Below are 21,752 nucleotides of genomic sequence, written 5' to 3' on the forward strand. Positions count from 1 at the left end.
GAATTCATGAGTATTAATCTTTCCCCAAATACTTGCTGATTTTTTGAGGGAAAATATCAGCACATATTTTATTGGCATAACTCAAATTGCAGGGAGCACAGAACAGCCTGGCGCAGGGGAGTCCCTCAGTAAGCTGTCTAGAACAAGGGTGGATGAGTGGAAATGTCTTTCAGGACCATCTGTATCTCTCTGTCCTAACTTCATGATCATTATGCAACAGACTAATGTTTCCCAGGTACTTTAGTATTAGAGGGCTTGTCCTGTGTCATGTGGTTAAATACTCTGGCAGGCAGTGTTGCATCAGTCCACCTTGGGGAATATCTTCGGGTTTCCTGTAAGGTCTAAGGGGGCAGAGACAAGACTGTAGTAAACACTTCCTAATGATTCCTCTCTACCTAGGCTCTTATTCAAAATGTCGCCTAATAATATCTTTCTCAGATGAATTCATCTACCGTAAAACAAGGGCAAAAGGGCTATGTCAATAAAACTTGAAAGGCAAATTGCAGTGTATTATTCCATATATGAGTAGTGTTATCACACCTGACAAGAATTATTCATTGTTTTTGAAATACAAGAATAGAAATTCTGAATGAAATATCTTTTTTAATAATTATTATTTTTTTATTTTTGTAGAGACAGGGTCCCTCTCACTGTGTTGTCCAGGCTGGCCTCGAACTCCTGGACTCCAGGGAACCTCCCGCCTCAGCCTCTGAAAGTGCGAGGATTACAGGTGTGAGCCACCCCGCCTGGCCCAACTTTTATTAATAGGAAGATATGTGTCTCTAGTGCAAACAGTAGGGATGAGGAACATAGGAACATAGATTTGAAAAGTTTTCCCTGTTCTAACCCAGATGCCTTTTCCACCTGATCTTGGAAAATTAAGATCACGTAAGCCCTCATTTTAAAGAGAAGTAAGCAGATCTTGGCTGGGTATGGTGGTGTGCACCTGCAGTCTCAGCTACTCAGGAGGCTGAGGTGGGAGGATGGCTTGAGCCCAGGAGTTGCGGCTGCAGTGGCATTCCAGCCTGGGTAACAGAGTGAGGCCCTTACAAAAAATAGGCCCTTTGGAAAAAAAAAAAGGCTGGGTGCGGTGGCTCACACCTGTAATCTCAGCACTTTGGGAGGCCAAGGTGGGTGGATCACTTGAGGTCAGGAGTTTGTGACCAGCCTGGCCAACATGGTGAAACTGTCTCTACTAAAAATACAAAAATTGGTGGGGCGTGGTGGAACACGCCTGTAGTCCCAACTACTCGGGAGGCTGAGTCAGGAGAATCACTTGAGCCTGGGAGATGGAGGTTGCAGTGAGCCGAGATCACACCACTGCACTCCAGCCTAGTGATGGAGCAAGACTCTATCTCAAATAAATAAATTAATAAAATTTTAAAAAGTTAGATAAGGCCGGGCGCAGTGGCTCAAGCCTGTAATCCCAGCACTTTGGGAGGCCGAGACGGGCGGATCACGAGGTCAGGAGATCGAGACCATCCTGGCTAACACGGTGAAACGCCATCGCTACTAAAAATACAAAAAATTAGCCGGGCGAGGTGGCGGGCACCTGTAGTCCCAGCTACTCCGGAGGCTGAGGCAGGAGAATGGCGTAAACCCGGGAGGCGGAGCTTGCAGTGAGCTGAGATCTAGCCACTGCACTCCAGCCTGGGCGACAGAGCGAGACTCCGTCTCAAAAAAAAAAAAAAAAAAAAAGTTAGATAAGCAGGTCTAGAGAGTTGTGGCACAGCTAAATAGTCATAGAACTGGGACTAGAATTGCTCTTTTGAGGCCTTAGAGTTTGGCCATGCTGCAGTATATCCTGCATCTCACAAAAGCTTAGTCTTCTGTTGAAAACCATCAAGAGGCTCTGAGGCCAAATAAGGTAGATGACCAGATTTGATAATCTGCTATTGGTTCAAAATGAGCTGGCTTTAACAAGAATGTTTTCCTTGAGAATTGTATCTAACAGCCTATTAAATGCATTTCAAAAACTAGATCCGCCAAAAGACAACAGGGAATGATAGACTATCCCATTTGATTCATCTCATATATGTACAGCAGTCTCAGAATGACAGTGCCAATATCACCACTACTAATTATGATCACTTAGTCATAATTGCTAATTATCGCTACAATGAAACTTATGGAAAAAGTTTAACATTTTTAAATTGAAGATGCTTTTCTCATTCTGCCACATCCTTTTTTGGGGTATTAAATCTTCGTGTTCATTGTTGGGCCCTATAGCCGTTACATACTGAATTCTCCCTGACAGTCTCCTTTAGAATTGATTTGCTAAGTAGCTCTATGTTTAGTGCTCTGCACCAGTTCTTATACCAATGTTTCTGGTCATTTTGGTCTGAAGCTTGTTCCCTAGTTCTAGGTATGGCAAATTTCTTTTGAAGAAGGCTGCATAGTAAATATTTAGGCTCTGTGGGCCAAAAATGGTCCTGTTAATGTATTCGTGAGTGTGTGTGTACTTAACACATTTTTTAAATGTAAAAGTCACTCTTAGCTTGTCGGGTGTGGTGGCTCATGCCTATAATCCCAGCACTTTGCAGGGCTGAGATGGGAGGATGGCTTGAGCTCAGGAGTTTGAGACCAGCCTGGGCAACATAGTGAGACTCCATTTAAAAAAAAAAAAAAAAAGGCCATTCTTAGCTTGAGGACTGTACAAAAGCACCAATGCTTGCACTAGTAGATTCCTCATAGGGGGCTCTAGGAGACAATATTCTAGTTTTGCTGGATATAAAATCCTTGGCTTACACTTTATATATGTTAAATATGTTACTTCATTTTCTTCTCACATAAAACATTGCAGTTGAAGTCTGATGATAATCTGATTTTTTTTTAATAGTCCACTTGGTGTTGGTCATTCTGGGTTGATACTCAAGTTTGCAATGTGTTTTTTTCAATATCTACTTTTTAAGTATTGTCTTGTTTTTAAAAGTTTTCTTGGTTTATTTTGCTCCCTTTCGTTGGTCTTCATCTATAAGAACTGCTATTACTCATATTTTGGGTCTTTGCTCATTTTTAGTATTTGTCACTTTCTCCCTTTTATTTAAAACAAATGCAACCCTTAGTTTGATTCTGATCTTTTTCTCATTTCTTTTTAATTTTTATTGCTAATTCTTTTTGGTGTCTCATTTCTGAGTTTTCTAATTCTGATTTAGGTTATTCTTTCATGTCTTCTTCTTCTTTTTTTTTTTTTTTGACGGAGCCTTGCTGTATTGCTTAGGCTGGAGTGGAATGGCGCCATCTTGGCTCACTGGAACCTCCTCCTCCCGGGTTCAAGCGATTCTCCTGCCTCAGCCTCCCGAGTAGCTGGGATTACAGGCGCCCAACACCATGTCTGGCTGATTTTTGCCTTTTTAGTAGAGAGAGGGTTTTGCTGTGTTGGCCAGGCTGATCTCGAACTCCTGACCTCAGGTGATACACCCGCTTCAGCCTCCCAAAAAGTGCTGGGATTACAGGCATGAGCCACCACGCCCAGCCTTGTATCATATTCTTAAAGACTTAGCTCACTCTGCAATAGGATGCAGTTTGATTTGCTTCCTGGGCACATGTTTCTGGCATGCTTTCACTGTCTGATACTGTTCTATTCTTTATTCTCTTCATGTGAAATTGGTTTTTCTAAATTTTTAGAAGGAGTGTGGTTCAGGATTGCTTTTCTGATTTCACATACTTCTCAAATGTTTGACTCCCATTGGACACTATCAGCCTTCTTTCTCCACATTCACGTTTGTAAATGGCAGTTTTTTCATATAACCACCCTAAAACTCAGCTTGGCAAAGATAAAGGCAAAGGACTGTAGGGCAGTCCTATTGAAACTGAATTCTACATCAAGCTAGTAGTCTGCCCGGAGCCTGATAGGTGTCAAACGTCACTGTTGATTTCACATGTAAAATATAAAATATACCATGGTGTCCCTGGGAGTTTGCTGTGGTTCCCTGGGACGTATTAGCTCACAGTTTGGGGATCACAATCTCAAGTAATGCTGATATTGCTCATCAGGAGACCACACTTGGATGTTTGGCTGTTTTTGTTTGTTTTCCCCAAAAAACCTACAGGAGGTTAAAAAAAAAAAAGTACAAGAAGAAAGACTTTCAAAACTTGTACTGCCAGCCATGAAGACAGTTTCTTCCTTTGGACCCATGTACTCAGGCGGAGATCAATTAAAATGAAATTATTGAAATCAAACAGTTTGGAAGCAGTTGTGTGTGTGTGTGTGTTTGTGGGAGCGCATGCTTGCTTGTGGATGCACACACACCTGCCATGTTTGTTGGGAAAATTAGTATGTGTTTATTTGCTGAAGTTTAGCTTTTTTTTTTTTTTTGAGACGGAGTCTCGCTGTGTCGCCCAGGCGGGAGTGCAGTGGCCGGATCTCAGCTCACTGCAAGCTCCGCCTCCCGGGTTTACGCCATTCTCCTGCCTCAGCCTCCCGAGTAGCTGGGACTACAGGCGCCCGCCACCTCGCCCGGCTAGTTTTTTGTATTTTTTAGTAGAGACGGGGTTTCATCGTGTTAGCCAGGATGGTCTCGATCTCCTGACCTCGTGATCCACCCGTCTCGGCCTCCCAAAATGCTGAGATTACAGGCTTGAGCCACCGCGCCCGGCCGAAGTTAAGCTTTCTTACTGGAGGGAAAAACTACTTTGTGAGTAGACAGGAAGGAACAGAAAAAGCATGCTTGCATCCTCACTGACCTTAATGTTCTAGGACATTTGGTGGTAAATATTTGAATTTCCTTTGTAACCTGCCACAGTTAATTTGATTGACTGCTAGTTTGAGATGTGGTTGATGAACCTGCCAAATTTTATAACGAAAACTTTATATAATATTTACATTTATAAAATGTTTATATTTTATAAAGAAAACTTTGTATCTTTCAAGAGAGGGAAATCCAGATTGCCTGGTACCAGCATTTATCATACACAGAATCTTGGACGTTACTCCCAGTAAAACGTGCCCCTGATTTATACTATAATGAAAATAAAACATAGTTGACCTCTAAAAGCAATCAACTGCTTTCAAGTGAACTGTCACATAATGCTAATTAGTTGAAGATTATGCTCTATTCTCCTTAATGAATTATAAAAAGCAAAACACTAAAAATTACTCGGGAAGACAAAGTAACTGGTGCTTCCTACATTTTTCCTTGCTCTTTGTCTTTCTAGGATCCCAGGAAATGTGGGCAACTCATGAGAAGGTAGTGCCCTGGATGGAAGTTAGCTGACCAAACTCAGCTTACTCTTAACCCCTTCTGGCCTCAGCCCTTTTTCTGGATTTTAAGAAATCCAGCAATTGATACTAGATTATAGACTATACCACTCAATGAAGTTCAGAGTTCTACAGAAAGCCCAAGCCTTGATTTACACTTAACATCTAAGAGAAATGGGAAAGAATCCAGCCATTACTTTCCCCAACAGAGTGATCTGTATAGATGAAATGACCAGGGTAGCAAGCAGCCTGCTATTACCTAATTTCTCACCCAGGATTAACATTAACATGGGCTTTCTAACATTTCACTTCTTACAAACTAGTCTTTTTTTTTTTTTTTGAGACGGAATCTCACTCTGTCGCCCAGGCTGGAGTGTGCAGCTCACTACAAGCTCCGCCTCCCGGGTTCACGCCATTCTCCTGCCTCAGCCTCCTGAGCAGCTGGGACTACAGGCACCTGCCACCAAGCCTGGCTAATTTTTTGTATTTTTAGTAGAGATGGAGTTTCACCGTGTTAGCCAGGATGGTCTCAATCTCCTGACCTTGTGATCCGCCCACCTTGGCCTCCCAAAGTACTGGAATTACAGGCGTGAGCCACCACGCCCGGCCACAAATAGTCTTTTTTTTTTGTTTTAGTCTTGCTATGTCACCCAGGCTGGAGCGCAGTAGAGTGATCTCAGCTCACTGCAACCACCATCCCCCTGGTTCAAGCGGGTCTCCTGCCTCAGCCTCCTGAGTAGATAGGATTACAGGCACACACCACCACACCCGACTAATTTTTTATATTTTTGGTAGAGACGGGGTTTCGCCATGTTGGCCAGGCTGGTCTCGAACTTCTGATCTCAAGTGATCCACCCACCTCAGCCTCCCAAAGAACTGGGATTACAGGTGTGAGCCACCATGCCCAGCCTAGTCTTCTAAGTTCTTATTAAGATATATAGAAAAAGGAATGTAGATTTTGTTAAGCCATGCTCTTTTTTTTAAGACTGGGTTTATACATTACAAAGACAAATCCTAGGTTAGAAGAGGCCATCAAGATCAAGGTATTTCTTCCTTAAAAAGATGAGTTTTCATTGTTAATCAGAGACTAGTTTTAATGGTAGTACTTAAATTAACTGTCCTAGTAGAAAGCTGGAACCTGGAAACTCCTTTATTCTGCCTCTGTAGAAATGGCTTTATATGCCAGGCGTGGTGGTTCACACCTGTAATCCCAGCACTTCGGGAGGCCAAGGCAGGCGGATCACCTGAGGTCGGGAGTTCCAGACTAGCCTGACCAACATGGAGAAACCCCATCTCTACTAAAAATACAAAATTTGCAGGGGTTAAAGGTGCATGCCTGTAATCCCAGCTACTTGGGAGGCTGAGGCAGGAGAATTGCTTGAACCTGGGAGGCGGAGGTTGCAGTTTTTGGGAGGCGGAGGTTGCAGTGAGCCGAGATCGCGTCATTGCACTCCAGCCTGGGCAACAAGAGCGGAACTCCGTCTCAAAAAGAGAAAAAAAAAGAAATGACTTTATACATGAATATGGCAACAGTTGAGCTCCTGGTTTCTGTGGACAGTAAATGTTTATCTTACAGTTGTGCTGGGCGAGAAGTCAGGAAAAGGAGCTGAATGTGTAATTGTGATTTCCTTTTCCGTAGCGTGTTCCATGGGAACCGGTACAAGCAGACTCTATAGTGCTCTCGCCAAGACACTGAACAGCAGCGCTGCCTCCCAGCACCCAGAGTATTTGGTGTCACCTGACCCAGAACATCTGGAGCCCATTGATCCTAAAGAGCTTCTTGAGGAATGCAGGGCCGTCCTGCACACCCGACCTCCCCGGTTCCAGAGGGATTTTGTGGATCTGAGGACAGATTGCCCTAGTACCCACCCGCCTATCAGGGTTATGCAGTGGAACATCCTCGCCCAAGGTATGCCCGATGCTTCTGTGCCTGTGCAGTCAAGTTTGCTGTGACTGCCTTTCTGCTTCTGCACATCCTCAGGTCACTGATGTATGTGGAAGGAAGAGGTGTGGGCAGATGGAGGTGTAGAAGGATAGGGTGACTAGAACAGCATGGAGAGCTCCTATAAGAGGTTAAGACAGGGAGTCATCTGGGTTTTTTGTTGTTGTTGTTGTTGTTGTTGTTTGAGACGGAGTTTGACTCTTGTTGCCCAGGCTGGAGTGCAATGGCGCAGTCTCAACTCACTGCAACCACCGCCTCCCAGGTTCAAGTGATTCTCCTGCCTCAGCCTCCTGAGTAGCTTGGATTACAGGCATGCGCCACCACACCCAGCTAATGTTGTATTTTTAGTAGAAATGGGGTTTCTCCATGTTGGTCAGGCTGGTTGCGAACTCCTGACCTCAGGTGATCTACCCACCTCGGCCTCCCAAAGTGCTGGGATTACAGGTGTGAGCCACCGCACCTGACCTGGTTTTACAATTAAAGCAAGTAACTCACGGTTTATTCTTTACACCTTCCATGTTTGTGGACTATAGAAGAACAATGAAAGTCTGTCTACTTCCCAGCAGATCCAAATTTGAAGGACCCTACCTTTTATTAGACAGTTGAATATAACAGCCTCAAACTTTCTGTTGCCCCCAGCTTTCAGTCCATAGCACCACAATACCATTTGCAGGGAAGAAATTGGGTAACACAGAACTTTATGCAGAAAATGGCAGGTGGTGAGTCTAGGTATTTTTGTGGCCATATTATTCATACTCATTTATATAACTTGAGACCAAAATGATGTTGCTTCAGTTCTCTATTACTTTGTGGCCAGGCGCGGTGGCTCAAGCCTGTAATCCCAGCACTTTGGCAGGCTGAGGTCGGCAGATCACCTAAGGTCAGGAGTTCGAGACCAGTCTGACCAACATGGTGAAACCCCATCTCCTAAATATACAAAAAGAACTAGCTGGGTGTGGTGGTGCGTGCCTGTAATCCCAGGTACTCAGGAGGCTAAGGCAGGAGAATCACTTGAACCTGGGAGATGGAGGTTGTAATGAGCTGAGATTGAGCCACTGTACTCCAGCCAGGGGGACAGAGCGAGACTCCGTCTCAAAAAATATATATATATATATATATATACGTGTGTGTGTGTATGTGCATATGTGTGTTACTTTGTTATGGTAGAAAGGATTTCTTTCCTGGGTCTGCCAAATTAAAAAACAGATGTGTCAATCAACTTTATATAGCAGTTGAGATTTTAAGAAAAACAAGGGCCTGATTTTTTTTTTTTTTCCTGGAAAATAAGAGATTCCGTGACTTACCAATATTAGATTCTTTTTCCATAAAATAAGTCCCATTCATTCTGAGTAGTGTCTATAATAGTCAGGGTTAAAACTAATACTTGGCGTTAAATATTTGGTGTTTAAGAAAACAAAAAAAAAATTTTTTTTTAATTGACATTTATTTCATTTGACATAGCTTAGATCCCTGGGACTGCAAAGCAGTTTCCTTAAGTAAGATCTTGATATCCTGGAATATAGTTACATGAAATAGTTCTGAAACAAAAGATCTGTTGTGTGCTTTATCCACATAGTGAGAGGTGATTTAGTTTGGATGGGGTAATACAGTTTGGACAGAGAACCACTCCAAGCATTTGAAGCAGAGGAAGCATTCTGAGGGTCTTGAGTGATGCCAAACCTCCTGGGTACTTTGAAGTATATGGTTCTGTAAGAGCTGACAACTGACTAGCTTTTTTTTTTCAGCTCTTGGAGAAGGCAAAGACAACTTTGTACAATGCCCTGTTGAAGCACTCAAATGGGAAGAAAGGAAATGTCTCATCCTAGAAGAAATCCTGGCCTACCAGCCTGATATATTGTGCCTCCAAGAGGTGGACCACTATTTTGACACCTTCCAACCACTCCTCAGTAGACTAGGTTATCAAGGCACGTTTTTCCCCAAACCCTGGTCACCTTGTCTAGATGTAGAACACAACAATGGACCAGACGGCTGTGCCTTATTTTTTCTTCAAAACCGATTCAAGCTAGTCAACAGTGCCAATATTAGGCTGACAGCCATGACACTGAAAACCAACCAGGTGGCCATTGCACAGACCCTGGAGTGCAAGGAGTCAGGCCGACAGTTCTGCATTGCTGTCACCCATCTAAAAGCACGCACTGGCTGGGAGCGGTTTCGATCAGCTCAAGGCTGTGACCTCCTTCAGAACCTGCAAAACATCACCCAAGGAGCCAAGATTCCCCTTATTGTGTGTGGGGACTTCAACGCAGAGCCAACAGAAGAGGTCTACAAACACTTTGCTTCCTCCAGCCTCAACCTGAACAGCGCCTACAAGCTGCTGAGTGCTGATGGGCAGTCAGAACCCCCATACACTACCTGGAAGATCCGGACCTCAGGGGAGTGCAGGCACACCCTGGATTACATCTGGTATTCTAAACATGCTCTAAATGTAAGGTCAGCTCTCGATCTGCTCACTGAAGAACAGATTGGACCCAACAGGCTACCTTCCTTCAATTATCCTTCAGATCACCTGTCTCTAGTATGTGACTTCAGCTTTACTGAGGAAACTGATGGACTTTTATAAATACTTGCTTTTGTCTTTTTAATCACAAGAGTCTTAACGGGATGTTTCAGGAAACATAGGATAAGACAATGCCAGAGGAAGGACAGAAACATGGGAAGTTTCTATCGTTTCATTTTCTGTTTCCAGCATGCCCTTGGAAAATACTCCCTTTAGTTCACAGATCTTTTCAATTAAAACCTATAGCAAAAAAGGTGTTTGCACTCCAATTTTGGCTTGTATTGTTTTCTTTTCCTTAATATTACATTTTGATCATTTAAGGGCATTAAATTGGCTTGTTTTGGTCAGGTGCGGTGATTGCTCATGCCTGTAATACCAGCACATTGGGAGGCTAAGGTGGGAGAATCACTAGAACCCAGGAGTTCAAGTCCAGCCTGGGCAACATGGCACGAGACCCCATCTCTATTTCTAAAATAATAAATTTGGTTATTTTGAAGCTTTTTCAGTTTGAGGATGCTATAAAAACTCAGACTTGCTTGAATCTTCCATAATAGTATGTAGGAGCAATTTCTCTAAACAGCATTTTAAGTTATTTGTGGGTTTTTAAAATGTCAACAATATGCATGGCAATATTTTTTATATCTTCATATAAAATTAAGTAAATAAATTATAGCATTATGAACATTTTAGAACCATGCAGGAGAAGTTATACAGAAAGTAATTTATGGTAATTTTCATAAAGCTTTAAAATATTTTCATTTGGGCTGTAACAAAATGAGTGCAAAGGAACTATTTAGCCTGGAGGGGCTTTTGTTATTTAAATGTCAGATTTCTTTGATACATTCTTCAAAAATAATCCTTGTGCTGCCTCTACGTTCCCTGTTACTGTGTTTCTTGAAGAGATTCCAATTAGTTTTCAATTATTTAATCAATTAGTTTTCATTATTGTATTGCTGTTACATATTTAAACTTTGCCATTGGAATAATATTGGTATACATTTGATATTAGTCACTCGATGTCATCATTATTTGTATTGGAATATGCTATTCACAATAGGTTATTTAGAAGCCGTATGTGGCAGTGGCCAAGAGAGTCAGTAGGACCTTCTTTTCAGAGATAGGAAACTTTCTAGAAAGCCTGTTAATGGGCTTTCATTGAAATTTCCTAAGATAGCCAGATACTATGATTCAAAATATCTAGAAAAAAGAACGTAAAAATTAGATAACCTGGGTCGGGTGTGGTGGCTTACGCTTGTAATCCCAGCACTTTGGGAGGCCAGGGCGGGTGGATCAGCTGTGGGGTCAGGAGTTCGAGACCAGCCTGGCCAACATGGTGAAACCTCATCTCTACTAAAAATACAAAAATTAGCTGGGCTTGGTAGCAGGTGCCTGTAATCCAGCTACTTGGGAGGCTGAAGCAGGAGAATCGCTTGAACCTGCAAGATGGAGGCTGCAGTGAGCCGAGACCGCACCATTGCACTCTAGCCTGGGCAACAAGAGTGAAACTCTGTCTCAAAAATAAAAAACAAACGAAAAACCTGGAATTCTCTTCCATCAGAAATAAAAGTACAAATTACAGGTAAAGCCTCTTCCAAACAAAATAACTTACTGGTAATAGATATTTTAATTTGTGAGTTGTAAATACATAAGATTAATAAATGGTCTTTTAAAGCTAGTGCTTTTCATGTCTTTGTAGTCCAAAAAGAATCTGGGAGTAGATTTTCTCCTTTAATACTGTTTTATCGTAATGACCCACATATATCCATTCACACACAGAGCCTTCACTGTAAAAGTGAACGAAGATAGATCTGTAGCTGCAAGTTGACGGCACTTACGCTCTCTGTGTATGTGGTAGCTGCAACAACATCCACTGAAATGGATCCTTCATTCTGTAATAGAACCACTTTTAAAACAAATGAGGTTTTCAGAGGTAACATAGTATGCACACAATTTTGGGGCTACTGGAAAGAATGACAAGCATGAGAACATCTACCAAATGTAGAATTGGTTCAGATTTTAGCATGACTAATTGCTAGTCATCTGTTGTTGAGAACAATACTGATTTGAATACTCATTAGTGCAGGTACGTTGTATACCTACCCCCAAATATTTCAACCTGAAGAGAAACCATGGCAGCCTTAAGTAAATAAATCTGGAGGAGAATGAAAGTCAATGTTTGAGTTTTAAGTGTTGTCTGCCAACAAAATTAACAGGGTATGAGTTGAGAGCAGGCATATGGGTGCATGGGCATGCCACTGGACAAAATCGGTTTTGGAAACACCAACATATGATTGGTATGTTACTATGAGTTAAGGGGATTGGAAAAAATCCATAGTGAAACTCTGAGTTATCCTTTCTAGTTATCACTGCAGGAGATTGAATCCTTACTTCACTAATGCATTTGCCTAAAGTAAATTTATGTTCTGTGAGTTACCAGGAACTGAAAAAGAAAAAAAGTCATATGTGAGCCTTCTGTGTAAGGATTTTTTAGTAGTGTATAAATCTTCCTAGGTTGCTTTTGTCTTTTCTTTTGAGACAGGGTGTTGCTCTGTCATCCAGGCTGCAGTGCAGTGGTGTGATCATGGCTCACTGTAGTCGCTACCTCATGGGCTCCGGTGATCCTCCCACCTCAGCCTCCCGAGCTGCTGGGACCACAGGTACATGAAACCATGCCCAGCTAAATTTTTTTATTTTTTGTAGAGATAGGGTTTCACCATGTTGCCCAGGCTGGTCTCAAACTCCTGGGCTCAAGTGATCCCTCCTACCTCCACCTCCCAAAGGGCTGGGATTACAGGCATGAGCCACTGTGCCCCACCCCAAGTTGCATGTTCCATGCATAGATCGCTTATTCCATCCATATGTACGGTTCATTCTGCTTTTCCTATTATACCCTATGTACTATTTTGTTTCTGGTTTTTATTTTTCTATTTTCCCATATACTGTTTTGTTACTGAGTCTCAAGGTAAATTGCAAATTTGAAGAGGGAGTAGGAGCGGCATGAGTTTTGGTTTCCTTCACGCCACATTTCAGTAGATACCGTACGTAGTACATGGTGGTAGTAATGACTGACTGAATTGTTTATTTAAATAAGGCATTATGGTGTATACATATGATGAAATTAACATTTGAGTTCCTTTGACTAAGAGCTTTATATAGGGTCTTAAAACTATAGACAGGGGCTCAAAAGGTCAAAATAGTTTGAGCAAAGTGATAGCTAATAAATAGTAGCTGAGTCAAGATTCAAACCCAGGTCTATCTTGACTCCACAGTGCTTGCTTCTTCCCCACCACCATTTCTTTGGCTTTGAGTGAACACAAATGGAGAACAGACGTTGCAGTGTAGCAAGAGATTTGTTAAACATGGTCAAATGGTCAAACGTGTAAGTCAAATACACATGCAGTATCATACATACAGTATTAGACTACAAGAAAGATATGGTGGCTGAATACTGGAATATAATGGATTTCCAGTGTTTTGTTGTTTTGTTTTTAAGATGGAGTCTCACTCTGTTGCCCGGGCTGGAGTGCAGAGGTGCGATCTCAGCTCACTGGGACCTCTGCCTCCCAGGTTCAAGTGATTGTCCTGCCTTAGCCTCCCTAGTAGCTGGGATTACCACCATGCCCAACTAATTTTTGTATTTTTAGTAGAGATGGGATTTTACCACGTTGGCCAGGCTGGTCTCGAACTCCTGACCTCAACTGACCCACCCGCCTCGGCCTCCTACAGTGCTGGGATTACAGGCGTGAGCCACCACGCCTCGCCCGGATTTCCAGTATTCTGATACAGTAAAGTCTAGTTTTGTCCAAAGTAGAACATTTGATACTGTTTGCATACTTCAATGGTAGTTTTTAAAGGAAGCAGTAGGCCAGGCGCGGTGGCTCAAGCCTGTAATCCTAGCACTTTGGGAGGCCGAGACGGGCGGATCACGAGGTCAGGAGATCGAGACCATCCTGGCTAACACGGTGAAACCCCGTCTCTACTAAAAAAATACAAAAAACTAGCCGAGCGAGGTGGCGGGCGCCTATAGTCCCAGCTACTCGGGAGGCTGAGGCAGGAGAATGGCGTAAACCCGGGAGGCGGAGCTGGCAGTGAGCTGAGATCCGGCCACTGCACTCCAGCCTGGGCGACAGAGCAAGACTCCGTCTCAAAAAAAAAAATAAATAAATAAATAAATAAAGGAAGCAGTAAGAACAGCTACTCTGGTATTTCAAATTAAAGGCAAAAATTGATGCAAATATTCTGTATTCAAACCATTTTTAAAACAGCCAAGATTTATAATGAAGGGAATGTTGCATATAGTTACATATATATGCATTACTTATCATATGTGTTAGACTTGAGGAAAGATTCCCAAGAATTAAATGGTAAAAAGAGGTAAAACTAAAACATGATTTCAGTTTTAGAAAAGGCATCCAAGAAATGAATGTGCATACATAAGAAGCTCTAATCAACTCTTTCTTTAAAATGACATGTATAAAAATATAGGACAGGCAGACTTTTTACCTGGAGTGCATAGATATTAGGAAGAGAGGCCGGGCGCGGTGGCTCAAGCCTGTAATCCCAGCACTTTGGGAGGCCGAGACGGGCGGATCACGAGGTCAGGAGATCGAGACTATCCTGGCTAACACGGTGAAACCCCGTCTCTACTAAAAATACAAAAAACTAGCTGGGCGAGGTGGCGGGCGCCTGTAGTCCCAGCTGCTCGGGAGGCTGAGGCAGGAGAATGGCGTGAACCCGGGAGGCGGAGCTTGCAGTGAGCTGAGATCCGGCCACTGCACTCCAGTCCGGGCGACAGAGCGAGACACCGCCTCAAAAAAAAAAAAGGAAGAGATTTGTGAGCTATGGTCAAACACCAGAATGGCAAAGGCCTGAAACTAGGGCATGTAAAATAAGAGGAGGGGAAAAAGCAACATGTCAAAGGGCACAGGCTGTAACTGAAAAGACTTAGCTGTCACCAGTGTGACCCTGAATGAGCTGCTCCATCTCTAGAGTCTAAGTTTTCTCCATAGAGTATATTATTGTATCTGCCCTCTCAACCTCATGGATTTGTGAGATCTGTAAAATAATATAAATTTTAAAATACACATTGTAAGTCAGAATAATAATGGCTAAGTTTCAAAACAAAAAAGGGAAGGGCCCTCTGTATTTCATGTCATAACAACCCACTCCTAATATTTTCACCAAAGAGAATAACCCTTCAATTTGAAAGGGCAGAACTAATACTGTTTATAGAAATTTAAGCCCAAAATAGGCAGAAGGGCTGACTGAATGGCGAAAGATTGGTTGGTTGGTCTTTTCTACCCAGTTGTTCCTCTAGGCAGATGTGAGGTTGTGGGCTACTGCTTAGGTTCTTCAATTTCGAGAGGTTGTCAGTTGTACTTTGATTTGCAATGTAGAAAGATCTGCCTTTGAATGACAAAACAGAATACCCACAACTGCAGCCCCTTGTCCCCGTATTTCTTTGGAAAACTCAATTCTGGGAAAACATTCATGTAATATTAGTCACGCAGACAGCAAAACCCTTCTTGACAGAATGCTAGGCAGAGCCTTGCGTCTCCTAAGCATCTGGTAAACTTGGACTGTATGAATCTCAACTGGTTAACTTATCTTTATTGGCTGCCAATATATTCAAAGCCAGTATATAGCTGGATTTTAATGACTGTAACACTTTACAGCATATATTAGTTTTCTTTTGTAATTTATTTGAAATTCCTTTTTTCACTGAAATTTCTTGTACCTGTTTATTTTTGTTGACTTTCATTTGTTCTATATGTAAACTATCTGAAACTCTTGTAGCAATAAAGCAGGACACTGATTAAATATCTTGCCACATTAAACAGGGTCAGGCTTCAAGATCCAGACAACTTGCACACAAGAATAGAAACTTGCATACACGTGGAAATGGGCTGGGCGTGGTGGCTCACACCTGCAATCTCAGCACTTTGGGAGGTTGAGGTGGGTGGATCACCTGAGATGAGGAGTTCAAGACCAGCCTGGCCAATATGGCAAAACACTGTCTCTACTAAAAATACAAAAATTAGCCGGGCATGTTGCAGGTGCCTAATCCTACCTATTCCAGGGTATGAGATGGGAGTATTGCTTGAACCTGGAAGGCAGAGGTTGCAGTGAGCTGAGATCAAGTCACTACACTCCAGCCTGGGTGACAAAGCTAGAGCTAGACTGTCTCCAAAAAAAAAAAAAAAAAAAAAAGAAGCAGGCATAAGACTGGACATAAGGAACATGTCTGACATCGGATTCTGGTTTCCACAGAGTGGGTGGTAAGCCTGCTGAGAACACCCAGCAAAGTTCTGCAATATTTAAAAATTCAGTTTGTGGGAAAGGATTATTACATGATAGAACACACTTATTCAGAAGCTAAGCTTGTTTCCCTCCCTGCAACCCCCACCCCCACTTTATTTTGGATGGGAGTGAGTGGGGTTTCAGGCTAAAACTCAACTGGGAGTCAGAGGGTGAATTCTTTGCAGGTCTGCCACTGACTATCTGAACCGATGAGTCAAAAGTTTTCCTTCATTGTAATAAAGGAGTAATCTCTAAGTTTTCTTAAAATTCTGATCTGAATTTTAAATTCAGATCAGAATTACTGCTGCCACTGCCCAAAAATATTTGGGAAAGTTTTTTTTTTTTTTTTTTTTTTTTGAGACGGAGTCTCGCTCTGTCGCCCAGGCTGGAGTGCAGTGGTGCGATCTCAGCTCACTGCAAGCTCCTCCTCCCGGGTTCATGCCATTCTCCTGCCTCAGCCTCCCGAGGAGCTGGGACTACAGGCGCCCACCACCACGGCCGGCTGTTTGTATTTTTAGTAGAGACGGGGTTTCATCATGTTAGCCAGATGGTCTGGATCTCCTGACCTCGTGATCCGCCCACCTCGGCCTCCCAAAGTGCTAGGATTACAGGCGTGAGCCACCATGGCCAGTGGGAAACTTTTTGGAACTGCTTCCATATGTTTTATGAAGCTCTTAAAAAATTTGTGTCAATCTCATAGCCACATCTCCATTTGAACCAAATATGACATTACCTAGCTTGATTCCATCACATTAACTTCAAATGACACAGTTCTTTTTAAAACTAAAATCTTCAACAGGAAATTTGTCTCTATTAAATATATGTAAAATTTAGATCCTCCTCTAAAAAGCCATTTAAAAGTATTTTGAATGGTAACATTATTAGAATTAGCATATAGCTTTCCAGAGTAATTTCTATGAAGAGACAAGGCACATTAACTTGGTGTACTGTTTCATAAGAATCTTATAGAGTCATCCCAATTAAAGACAATGTTAAATGTAAGAAAAAGGCTTTAGAATTGATAAAATACACAGTATGTAGGTTTTTAAAAAGCCATTTGTAATAATATATCTCAGACTACCTTTTTCCATTTTTTGAACACTTGGAACACAGAACCCTAAATGTTAAAGCTTTCCTTATTGTAACTATAAGGCAGTGGTTCTAAAATGTTGCTGCACAATGAAATCACTTAGAGATATTTTAAAAACAAAGATGCCTGGCTCCCTTTCCCAAACACTGATGTAATTGGTATCAAGTAGAAGCTAAGACACAGGCTTACGAAAAGCTTTCCAGGTATTTCTAATGTGAGGCAAAGTAACCACTGGATTCAAGTGAATTAGTGTCCTACAACTCAGAAATAATTTGGAGATTATATAGATTCGTATTTTTCCTTTTTGGGCAGTGACAGTATCACTTACCTGAAATAGACAAGTTTCTCAAAGTTAAGATACAACAGTGCAGGCCGGGTGTGATGGCTCACGCCTATAATGCCAGTACTTTGGGAAGCCGAGGCAGGTGGATCACCTGAGGTCAGGAGTTTGAGACCAGCCTGGCCAACATGGTGAAACCCCCTCTCTACTGAAAATATAAAAAATTAGCCGGGCGTGGTTGTGCATGCCTGTAATCCCAGCTACTCAGGAGGCTGAAGCAGGAGACTCATCTGAACCCAGGAGGCGGAGGTTGCAGTGAGCCAAGATGGCACCAGTACACTCCAGCCTGGGCGACAGAACGAGACTGACTCAAAAAATAAAGATTCTACAGTGCAATGGATGTGAACAATTATTGTGGGAGAAAGTAACTCTGCTGCTAGTTTACAGCCTATTTATAATTCACAGCTTTGTTGTCTTTGATATGCAGTATTTTGCATTAAGCAATTATGGGGGGGTTTTTTGGGTTTTGAGATGGAGTCTCGCTTTGTCGCCCAGGCTGGAGTGCAGTGATTCGGCTCACTGCAACCTCCGCCTCTCAGGTTCAAGTGATTCTCATGCCTCAGCCTCCTGAGTAGCTGGAATTACAGGCGCCTGCCACCACACCCTGCTAATTTTTTGTATTTTTAGTAGAGATAGGCTTTCACCGTGTTAGCTAGGATGGTCTCGATCTCCTAACCTTGTGACCCACCTGCCTCGGCCTGCCAAAGTGCTGGGATTACAGGCACGAGCCACACGTCCGGTCAAGCAATTCTGTTTTACTTGTATTTTCACTTTGGAAGCTGTGATGTACTGTTTTTTAGTCTTGAACCCAAAGCATTACTAGAGTTGCAGTGTTCAGAAAGACAGTTGTAGGTGCTCAAATAAGTCTCCCTGCTGCATGTGAGTGTTTCAAAGGTTTGGAGGTGTGACGCAGATAGGAAGCAAATCAGTGCCCTTGTAAAGGGTGAGCAGTATCTTATTCTACCATTAGGGCTGGCATCAGAGTGTACTGAGTTCCTACAGAATATGTTTTAATTATGGGGGACGGTGATTGTAACAAAGGGGTTGAAGACTAGATGAATCACAACCACTGAAGACTTGCAGTACTGTGAATGGTTAAAAGCTACAATAAAAGGAAAAGTTGCTTTGATAGCTGTGGAACTAAAGGGTTACTCTTGCCTCCCAAAAACAAAGTGCTCTGTAGTACCCTCATAAAAGTAGGATAGGAGACTTAAAGCAAAAGCATCATAGGAGACCTTATAAATAACCCCAAGGCCAAAATTTTGTCTTTAGTTTGTCTTATTAGAAATTAGACATGACTTGTTAATGTGATCAGAAATGTACACTCCTGAGTGTATGCTGTGTCAGACACACCAATGTACCAAGTGCCCCATCCCTTACATTCTGGCTTCACCACCACACCTCACTGGAACTGCCCTCTCATTGTCAGTGGAATCTCAGTGGCTTTTTCTTTAGCCTGATTTGTTTTGCCTTTCTTTTTGCACTTGATGTTGGCACCATATCTTGAAATGTTACCTTCTCTGTCCTGTTTATTCTCTATGAATAGTCCTTGACTTCCGTTGCTGATTCTTTTTTTTCTCCCCCAACCTATCTTTATATACTTTACTCTTTCTAGTCTTTAAGTTCTGAACTCATTCACAGATCACTCCCCAACCTGAATGGTTTCCATGCCTATTTCAGAAACTTTTATTTTGATGTCTGTCACCTCATATCTCAGTAAATAAAACTGAACTCCAACGTAGGTGAAGGAGGAATGGGTTGTTCAGAAAGAAGCCATCAATGGATGGCTCTTGAGGTATGAATGCCTAGAATATTTGGAAAAAAATAAAATATTATAGCACAGGTAAGTCTAACAGAGAAGTAGCAAGAGAATGAAGCTTGGGGAGATAGGCAGAGCCCAGATCAAAGGACTTTAATTGCTATGCTTAGGCGTATCTTTTTAGCAAGAGATGCCACTGAAGAATCTGAAGCAATCACAAAGGTTCGTGACTGATGAAAGCCGAATTTAGAAAGCTTTCAACTGGTAGCCTGGAGAATGGATTAGAAGGAAACTTGGTGAGACAAAGAAAGACAGGGAGGATGGAAGAGAAGGTATTTAGAAGGTACCATGAGTAGAAATGTGGTTAATGATTAGAGGAGGTAAAGTATCTAGGATGGCCCCCAGGTTGCTTCTAGCATGAGTAATGGGTTGCTGGTATTATTTACTGGGCTGAGAGAAACAGATTTTTTTTTTTTTTTTTTTTTTTTGAGACGGAGTCTCACTCTGTCGTCCAGGCTGGAGTGCAGTGGCCGGATCGCAGCTCACTGCAAGCTCCGCCTCCCGGGTTTACGCCATTCTCCTGCCTCAGCCTCCCGAGTAGCTGGGACTACAGGCGCCCGCCACCTCGCCCGGCTAGTTTTTTTTTTTGTATTTTTTTAGTAGAGACGGGGTTTCACCGTGTTAGCCAGGATGGTCTCGATCTCCTGACCTCGTGATCCGCCCGTCTCGGCCTCCCAAAGTGCTAGGATTACAGGCTTGAGCCACCGCGCCTGGCCGAGAAACAGATTTTGGAGGGAAGAGAGCTCAATTGGATACTCAGGAAGAAATAGCCAGTGGCAATTAGATAAACCCACCTAAGACAGAGTAGTGCCTGCTTCAGCAGCACATATCCTAATACTAGACCAATACAGAGATGAAACACAGCCCCCGCGCAAGGATGACAAGCAATTCCATGAAGCATTCCAATGGAAAAAAAAAATTGACAGCGTCAAAGTCTAGGCTTTAACAATAGATTTGGTAGTAAAAACCACAGGCATGGGTGAGATTATCTAACAATTATGTTAGTGAAATAATAACAGTAAACGTCCAATAAGAGTGTTTTCTATGTGCCAGACACTAGTTACAAATCCTTAATATATTAACTCATTTAATCCTTAAAACAATTCTATGAGGAAAAGAAGCCCATAGACAGAAAGAACAAAGAAAAATTAAGTTGGTTAGGCAGGAAGTAAACATGGGAAACCAAATGAGTTTTGAGAAGTAGGCATGAGATTAAGTGAACCAAAGTGTCTGTTTAATTTGACAACTTGTTATTGGAGATCTCACGGAGAACTGTTTCTAAGCAAGAATTCAGACTGCAGGCTATTTGAAGAAAAAGAAGGGACAGAATGATAGGCTATTAATTGTTGCAGCAAGGAGACCAAGTAGGTGTAAAAGGGAGATGCTGAGTACAGGAGGAAGGGCACCTCCTTCCTGAGACAGGTGGTAAGGATGGATGTTGGAGTAAGTAAATCATCTGTAGCAAGGGGTCCAGGAATGGAGGGAATTCACAGCTCATGACCAGGTTCTCTGTATAGAGGTATACTGGTTATCTGGTGAGAAAGGTAGTGAAGGCTGGAATTGTTGCTGGAAAGTGACCTAAAGAATAAACTGATAGACTACTGATCATAATTTAAAGATCTAGTAAGGCTGGAAAATGTAGTAGCATCAAGCCAAGGTTATGTGGGCTTTTTTCCCTCTAATAGACTGGACACAAAAAAGCAACTATAAATTATGTTGATTTATAGTTTGAAAGGGCTGAGATTAAAAGCCAAACATTAAAAGGGCAGGAAGGATGGGGGTGAGGCATGTCATTGATAATTTCAGGGGTGAGGCATATCATTGATAATTTCAATCTGCAACATTCTGATCAGTATATACTGTCAATATGTATGTTTCCAAGTCTAGACTTTTTTTTTCTTTGAGACAGAATATCATTCTCACCCAGGCTGGAGGGAATGCAGTGGCATCATCTTGGCTCACTGCAACCTCCACCTCCCAGATTCAAGAGATTCTTGTGCCTCAGACTCCTGAGGAGCTGGGATTACAGACATGCGCCACCACTCCTGGATAATTTTTCTATTTTTAGTAGAGACGGGGTTTCACCATGTTGGCAAGGCTGGTCTCAAACTCTTGGCCTCAAGCAATCCACCCGCCTCGGCTCCCAAAGTGCTGGGATTACAGGCTTGAGCCACTGCACCTGGCCCCAGGCCTAGACTTTAGATGTGCTTATTATCAAAGAGAAAAAAAATTCCAGTAGAGTAGCAGAGGTAGCTAAATAGCCCTGGTTTAACCCTGTTAGAACTGATTAAGAATCCAGCATAGAAGGAAAGTCTTTAAGCATGTGACTTACATTCTCAGCAAATGTTCCCAAAATCAATAAATGTCTGACCCGAGTGTCTAATATGCTTAGCACTTGGGGAGAGGGGTAGGTATAGCATAAAATAATTGTTGCTCTGAATGACTATTATGGAAGACATGACTAAACAAATGAAGTCACAGTGCAATAAACAAGATAATACACTTAAGTGCCAAAGCACTTAATATCAATTTTCAAACCTGAA

At 42.3% G+C, this 21,752-nt stretch overlaps 1 protein-coding gene and 1 non-coding gene across 2 annotated transcripts in view; both read left to right on the forward strand.

Annotated features, from left to right (window-relative positions):
• Nucleotides 1-9,929, forward strand: part of NOCT (nocturnin) — a 31,536-nt gene extending 21,607 nt beyond the window's left edge. Inside the window, exons 2-3 of the mRNA XM_033215298.1 lie at nt 6,840-7,109; nt 8,888-9,929. Of these exons, the coding sequence (XP_033071189.1) occupies nt 6,840-7,109; nt 8,888-9,723 (1,106 nt within the window). The 3' untranslated portion in view covers nt 9,724-9,929. The remainder of the gene's footprint in view (nt 1-6,839; nt 7,110-8,887) is intronic.
• Nucleotides 9,930-20,016: 10,087 nt separating this feature from the next.
• LOC117086484 lies at nt 20,017-20,121 on the forward strand. The gene has a single exon (XR_004438386.1). It is a non-coding gene; the product is annotated as a U6 spliceosomal RNA (small nuclear RNA).
• The last annotated feature ends 1,631 nt before the right edge of the window (nt 20,122-21,752 follow it).

Source organism: Trachypithecus francoisi, unplaced genomic scaffold (genome assembly GCF_009764315.1).
Source record: "Trachypithecus francoisi isolate TF-2019V2 unplaced genomic scaffold, Tfra_2.0 Lachesis_group1, whole genome shotgun sequence".
In the NCBI taxonomy this organism is placed as follows: Eukaryota; Metazoa; Chordata; class Mammalia; order Primates; family Cercopithecidae; genus Trachypithecus; species Trachypithecus francoisi.